This window comes from Sinocyclocheilus anshuiensis, unplaced genomic scaffold, assembly GCF_001515605.1.
Source record: "Sinocyclocheilus anshuiensis isolate Anshui unplaced genomic scaffold, SAMN03320099.WGS_v1.1 scaffold996, whole genome shotgun sequence".
NCBI classification, from domain to species: Eukaryota; Metazoa; Chordata; class Actinopteri; order Cypriniformes; family Cyprinidae; genus Sinocyclocheilus; species Sinocyclocheilus anshuiensis.
Genome location: NW_015548233.1, coordinates 51921 through 59290, shown reverse-complemented (window position 1 = coordinate 59290; position 7370 = coordinate 51921). Strand labels below are relative to the sequence as shown.

The window sequence follows — 7370 nt, the reverse complement described above, 5'->3', positions numbered from 1 at the left end:
ACAGACTTTTCATTAAGACCCTAAAGAATCATATCAACTTGTGGAAAATGGGCATCCGATGACCCCTTTAACGAAAGTGAACGTGATATAAAAAAGCACTTGCTGATGCAACCGTGCTATTTTAACTTCCTTCTGCATAGGTTTGAGCTGTTTTGTCGATCCATAGTTTCACGGGATTCATACCGGAGCGCTTCACTTCACAAGTGCAAAGCCGTATCACGTGAATTACCGGGCAAACCCATACATATGAAGTTGCATATGTGACACTAACAATTCAAAAGTATTACTTTTCAAATCTTGCAGCATGTTAAAATATTTTGAAGTGATAGCATAATATTGTGCAGAGTATTGTGCGAAAATTAGGCTTTCCTAATCGAAACTGGCCCTGTAAATCATAACTTGTCTGCCTCGAGTGATCATTTCAACTGGAAAGTGCAGCAATTCATATATATATATATATATGTTTTTTGAATCTTGCAGAAACGTAGGTAGAGGCACATATTTCCAATGAGCCTGGGTGTTTGCTAGGTAGTTGCTACAGTGTTTGATTTAAGTCAAAAGACAATTCTAGTGATCTGGTTTCCGAAACTCGCCAGTACTGTCCCACGAGCCTGAGGTCTTGCTTTCCCACCGCAGGCACACCTCTCACTGCATCTGTTCTGTTCAGTGAGTGCCTGAGAGGAGCAGCGTATTCAGTTGAGGATGTGCACTGTGTTCATCACACGGAAATAACCGAGGACTTTATGTTCCCTGCAAACTTGTTGCTTCATTACCTTCATTTTATGGCGTTCAGGTTTTCAGTTGCGGGGGCTCATTATGCCTCAGATTTGGCCGTCTGTGAGAATTATGATAGCATACATTATGTAACCACATGGTATTTCGTCGTAGCGTCTAATTCCGTATTCTTTCCGCTCTCCTGTGCGTAGGTTGGACTGCCGGAGAACGTTGTCAAGCGGTGTGTGGATTTCGTCGTAGCGTCTAATTCCGTATTCTTTCCGCTCTCCTGTGTGTAGGTTGGACTGCCGGAGAACGTTGTCAAGCGGTGTGTGCACCAGGTGGCGATTGCACTGGATTACCTGCACTGCAAGAAGCTGGTGCATCGTGACATAAAGCCGGAGAACGTCCTCATCTTTGATAAGGAGTGCCGGAAGGTGAAACTGTCAGACTTTGGCATGACGCGGTGCGCTGGCTCTCCAGTGAAGCGGGTGAGCGGAACCATCCCGTACACCGCTCCAGAACTGTGCGACCCCAGCCGGCAAGAGGGACTGTGTGTAGACTACAGCACTGATGTGTGGGCCTTTGGTGTACTTCTGTTCTGCATGCTCACTGGGAATTTCCCCTGGGAAAAAGCACTCCCGACTGACGCCTTCTATGAGGAGTTTGTGCGCTGGCAGCATCGGCAGAGGCGAACCAGTGCGGTGCCTTCACAGTGGCGCCGTTTCACTGACGAGGCGCTCTGCATGTTCCGCTGCCTGCTGGCCATCGAGCAGGACCGCCGATGCTTTGTCAAAGAGGTCTTCAGCTACTTCAACCACTGCTGGATGCTCGACACGGAGAACGGCAACACCACCCATGTCTCAGGCGGTAACCGCAACAATGGCACGGTGATGAATGGCCGTCAGGCTGAGCTTAGCTCTTCTTCCTCTGAAGAAGATGAGTTGGTGGACCGTTTGAAGCAACAGAGCTTGTCGCCTTTACTAACTAAAGGAGGCATCATCATGGAGCCAGTGACAGCGCACTACTCCTCTACGTCCTCGAACAGCCCTGCTTCCTCCACTGGTGGCTACGAGCGCGTCTCCCGTGACAACAATGGCAACAATGGTCGCATCCTGGTCACAACACCTATTGAAATATGCGTGTAGACAGGTCACTGGCATTGACCTACCTTGCACATGTACTTGGGATGACTAGATGACAATAAGGACACAAGTCCATGCGAAGCAAACGCGTCAGAGGAAAAGTTAGTCGCTGACGCACAAGTGCTCAGCATCCCAAGAAGAGCTGACAGCTTGAAACGCTTCCTGATGACGAGCATCTCTGAGGGAATCTGTAAGACACTCACCAAAGTCTGCAGATTGTGTCTCGACCACGTTTTCCACATATAATTAGACCAAAACGAAAGCAGTTTACATGGGAAACTTTAGAAGAATAGAAAGAAAGAAAAAAAACTCTTGTGTGAAAATATGAAGCAATATGTTGATTTTTTTGTGAAAACGAGTTAAAAAAGATTTTTAAAAATGTGATTTGGAACAATGAAAAAACAGCAAAAACATTTCGTGTGGAGCTTCACGTGGTTTCAGAAGCACAGTAGGAACTGTGTTGGTATTGTTTTGTGCTTGTGTATCCCTGTGGTCAGTAGATATAACTTTGGAAGCTTACTGGTTACATTATAAGTCTGTTGTATTATTCATTTTGTTCTTGACCTTTTTGTTATTTATTTATCATCACAATGTTCAATTATAAATTGCAGAGTATCTGCACTGTCAAATCTCAGTTTGCTCACTATTAAACCAAAACTGGCAAGAAAAGATTTCAGAAGACTGTTAAGGAGGTTTGAATGGTATATTGAAAAACTAAGTGACATATAGATGCAATCCATATACAGCGAATAATTCCTCTCCGTCTAGGAGCGCAATACTTGGTCCTGTGTCACCTATTACTAAAAATCTTGCATTCAGAAACAGTTCTTCACAGGGCTGTGGGTGTACCACAAAATACAATGATGACTACCGGAAAAACCATTCAGACACTGTGTGTTCATATATTCATTCAGTAAGTACAATACCACATTATGTACTTTACATTATTTCCTCTTTTTGCATTCTTTCTGAGCAGATGTTTGTAGACACAACTTGATGCTTAAAAGAGCATGTTATGCTTTTCAGATTTGCAGTGTTCTCTTTCATAGATATCTTGTTGACGTACATGTGCTTACTGAGTGAAGTTTAAGGATTTCTCAGGTATACCATTCACTGTGTCAACATGAAATCAGAATTTACCCTAGTTACTTTCTTAATACACATTCCCAGTCTTACTGTGCACTTGCCAGTGCACATTATTCAAAATATAAAGAGTTTCTTCATCAAGGATTGTTAACTAAAAATTCTGCCACTATACTGATTTACTTTTTTGATGACAGACAAATACCTCTTACTTTCAAACCCTCCCCTCCAACCACCTGATTTCATCCTGATATGTAAGACACGTGTAAAATTCAGCTCAATTCAGCCTACCGCCCCCTTCGTTTTTTCTCCTGTTTTAAAATGTCAAATTATGGTTATTAGTAGTACAATTATTTGTGAAATGGTTTCAAACACCATTTCATGTTGTCTTTAACACCTAATCTGTTACTTGAGGCGTAGGAAGGATCTGTTAAATGAAAATGTCATATTTATGTTTCATAACTAATGGGGCATTTATGGCAAAAAAAAAAAAAGTGCTGCTTTGGTCCAAAAAATGAAGGTTTAGCTGTATATCTGTATAAGATCTTTTATTTGGATCATTAATTACATATAAAAAATGTTACCAGCTGCTAAACCTGGTATACTTTGTGTTTAGATTTAATAAAATGCCAGTAAAGTGGAATGTACCCTGTTCCACAACGAGTCTTGCGCAATTTTAAAAAAAAAAGAGAAATTTTTTCATATTTTTATTTAATATTTATACATTTATTATGACATTTGTTCAATTTCATACTCTTGTTTGAAGAAAGGTAGCAAAAGAAGTTCATTTGTTGGAATTGTTTTGATCTTGTGTTATTAATATGCGAAAATAAAAGTGTCGACGATGTTTGAAAGGGCATTTTTCATGGATATAACAAAACCAATGTAAGGAGATGGTATCTGTGCTACTTTTTTGAATTGTGACAATTAAAAGTTACAGTGGAGTCAAAAAGGACAATGTGCAAAAAAAAAAAAAAAAAAGGTTTTAAGTTTTTTAATTCTTCATGTGCAGAATATGGACCATATATGGCCGGCCAGCAGTGATGGGGCAGTACAAAACATATTGATGCGCTCATAGACTATAACCACGAAGAAGCTGAAAGACATTTTAACCCTGCAAAATGTGTGAATAAACAAGTTGAATGTGAAAATCTTTCGTTAAAAGGACAAAAGCAAAAACAGACCTTTTTACGTGTTGTGTGTTTTCCAGAAATATTTGCATGAATCAACATTGCTCTGGAGAAACATTGTAGAAATAAACACTAAAAGTACTGAACGATGTGGCTTTTGTGTCTTTTCTGAAGCAATGTTCCAACTGGTTTTCACATATGGATCATCCTATATTCTCGGCTAAGATTCCAGATTTGAATTTTTTTTTTTTTTAAATGCTCCAATGCAAACTCCAATGCAATATCTTTTACATGCCCTACCATATTAATCTGACTTATCATACTGTTCCTGATATCTGAGGGCATTTCACTCTTGTTACGTCAAAAAATCTTTAAAATTACCCTTTAGGTGTTTAGGTGCTAATTAGGTGTCACAGATACATGTCTACTGGAAAAGAGGTTCTATTTTAATTTGTTTATTTTAAAACAAGCAATATTTGAATTCATGACCAATGCAGTTGTTGATTTCTGTACACCACTGAGTTGTATAATAATAATAATAATAATAAGTTTAATTTGTATAGCGCTTTTCCCAAGCTCAAGGAAGCTTCACAATGACAAAAGCAATATAAACAATACATACATAGATGGACAAGACATTTGCCAAGTCCAGGACATGAGGTCGCAGTTGCAAACCATAGTAATAATACAGACAGCCAGATACAGCAATCAGTCAGATACAGCATTAAACCATAACAGTTTAAGAAGAAACATATAATGACCAGTAATATTGGTTGAACAGATAGGTTTTGAGTTGAGACTTAAATTCGTGCAGTGTGGTTATTGACCGAAGACACAGGGGCAATGAGTTCCAAAGTTTAGGAGCCATAACAGAGAACGCTCTCCCTCCCATGAAAGGCGAGATCTCGGAACACAAAGGAGTTCCCCTCCAGATGATCGAAGTAGACGAGAGGGAATATATGGAGAAAGTAGGTCAGAGAGATAAGTAGGTGCAAGACCGTGGAGGGACTTAAAGGTAAGCAGAAGAATTTTATAAGTGATACGAGAGGACATAGGTAGCCAGTGGAGGTTAAATAAAATAGGAATGATATGAGCAGACCGTTTAGTGTACGTTAAGATTTTTGCAGCAGAATTTTGAATATATTGCAAATGGGAGATGGAGCGTACTGGTAATCCAGAAAAAAGAGCGTTACAGTAATCCAGAAAAAAGAGCGTTACAGTAGTCAAAACGAGATGTGATAAATGCATGTACTAGTGATTCATACTAGCATCTTTTGGGCTCATGAAGGAACGGAGTTTGGCAATACGCCGAAGCTGAAAAAATGCAGCTTTGGAGAGTTTACTAATATAAGCATCTAGATTTAGTGGAGTCAAGAGTGATATCTAAGTTTTTGATGGTGGCAGTTGGAAAAATTTATGTAGCTTCAAGGTCAATTCTAGGGGGATTAGTTATGTTTTTTGTTACAGTAAAATTTCTGTTTTACCGACAAGTAAAATTTCTGTTTTTGTCAAATTCAAGCTGAGAGAGTTGGAGCTAAGCCAGGTTTTGAACTCATAGACACATGACAATAAAGTAGCGGTCTGGTGAATAGAGTCAGGTCGGCAAGAAGCATATATCTGAATATCATCGGCATAGCAGTGGTACTGAAAACCATGGCGGCGAATAATTTGTCCGTGGGGCATAATATAAATGATAAATAATAATGGCTCTAGAACTGAGCCCTGTGGCACACCCTGATTAAGAGGGACAGTGGAAGATTTGTAGTTATGCATGGTGATGAAGTATTGTCTGTCCGTCAAACAGGAGGAAAACCAGGCTAACGCAGCTCCTGAGATGCCAATCAGACAAGACAGACAGTGTCAAAAGCTGAGCTAAGGTCGAGTAATAAGAGTATGGAAAGGTTGCCCGAATCACCAGAAAGAAAGAGGTCATTTATAACCCTTACTAGAGCAGTTTCAGTACTGTGTTGCGAACGAAAACCTGACTGAAATATATCAAAGTGTTTATTGTGAGCTAGAAATTACTGCAACTGAGTGGCAACGACCTTTTCCATGATTTTTTTAAACAAACGGTAGGCTGGAAATTGGGCGATAATTAGTTAGCTTGGTCCAGAGTTGGCTTTTTGAGAATAGGAGTAACAGCAGCAGTTTTGAGTGATACTGGAACAGTGGCAGAGATAAGAGACATGTTTACAAGATGTGAGATAGGACCAGAAATAACAGAGGTACAGTGTTTTAAAAAGGAACGTTGGTGAAGGGTCAACACGGCACGAAGAAAAATTGGATTTCAGTATTATTTCATTAATTAGGGTGGGGTTTGTCAACGAGAAGCTATCGAGTATTTGAATAGGCCGAGCTAGCTCACAAGTAGAAGTGGTCAGTTCTGCACCAAATGTCCCACATAAAGCGTCAAGCTTACCCTGAAAATAGCGTAAAAAAGAACAGCACAAGTCGACAGATTCTCGTAGAGAGGCATTATGTATGGGAGCCTGAGCTAGCCTGTTCACCATGCTTACCCGAAAATGTTAAGCATAGTTAGTTTGGCATGTTACCCTTTTTTCATACATTTTTTTAGGCAAAAACCCTCTTTCTGCATTGATTCCATTAAAATGTTGCAGTTAATTCTGTCTAAGTACATCTGTTTTGAAGCAGCAGTGTCCATGAGTAAAGATGGCAGTAACTGCCATTGAAATGAACGGAAAAGCTATTGGATAGCTCTCTACAGGTAATGTAGACTCTTTTAATAAATAAAGTAAAAATGTATTAGTTAAGTAAATATTTGGTTACACTTTATTTTAAGGTGTCCTTGTTACAGTGTAATTATACATATAAGTACTGAGTAATATTAATTAACTACATGTACTTACTATATGGTTAGGGTTAGGATTTGGGTTTGGCGTAGGGTTACTTGCATGTAATTATGCATAAGTTATTGTTATTATAATAGTATGTACATGTAACGTGTAACAAGGACACCTTAAAATAAAGTGTTACCAAATATTTGCATATTTTATGTTATTTAAATAAATCAAACAATCACTTAAATCTAATCCACATTTTAAAATTTGAAAATGCAGTATTTGTTTGAAAACGCTCTCCGTCTACACTAGCATTTTTTAAAGCATTTTCCAAAAGTTGTTCATCCACACTGAGATGTCTGAAAACGTGAAAAAGTTATCATGTTATTCTTCTGGCAGATCTTTTTATTAGCAAAATATCCTTTAACTAATGCAATCCAGGTTTGGTCTAAAACGCAACTGTCTAAATATTTTGCCGAAGGACAGCAATTTTGAGTAAA

General features: G+C 39.0%; 1 protein-coding gene across 1 annotated transcript in view; it reads left to right on the top strand.

Annotated features, from left to right (window-relative positions):
- LOC107654656 (serine/threonine-protein kinase SBK1-like) overlaps positions 1 to 2191 on the top strand; it is a 13464-nt gene extending 11273 nt beyond the window's left edge. The window contains exon 4 of the mRNA XM_016441837.1: positions 1014 to 2191. Coding sequence (XP_016297323.1) covers positions 1014 to 1862 — 849 coding nt within the window. The 3' untranslated portion in view covers positions 1863 to 2191. The remainder of the gene's footprint in view (positions 1 to 1013) is intronic.
- The last annotated feature ends 5179 nt before the right edge of the window (positions 2192 to 7370 follow it).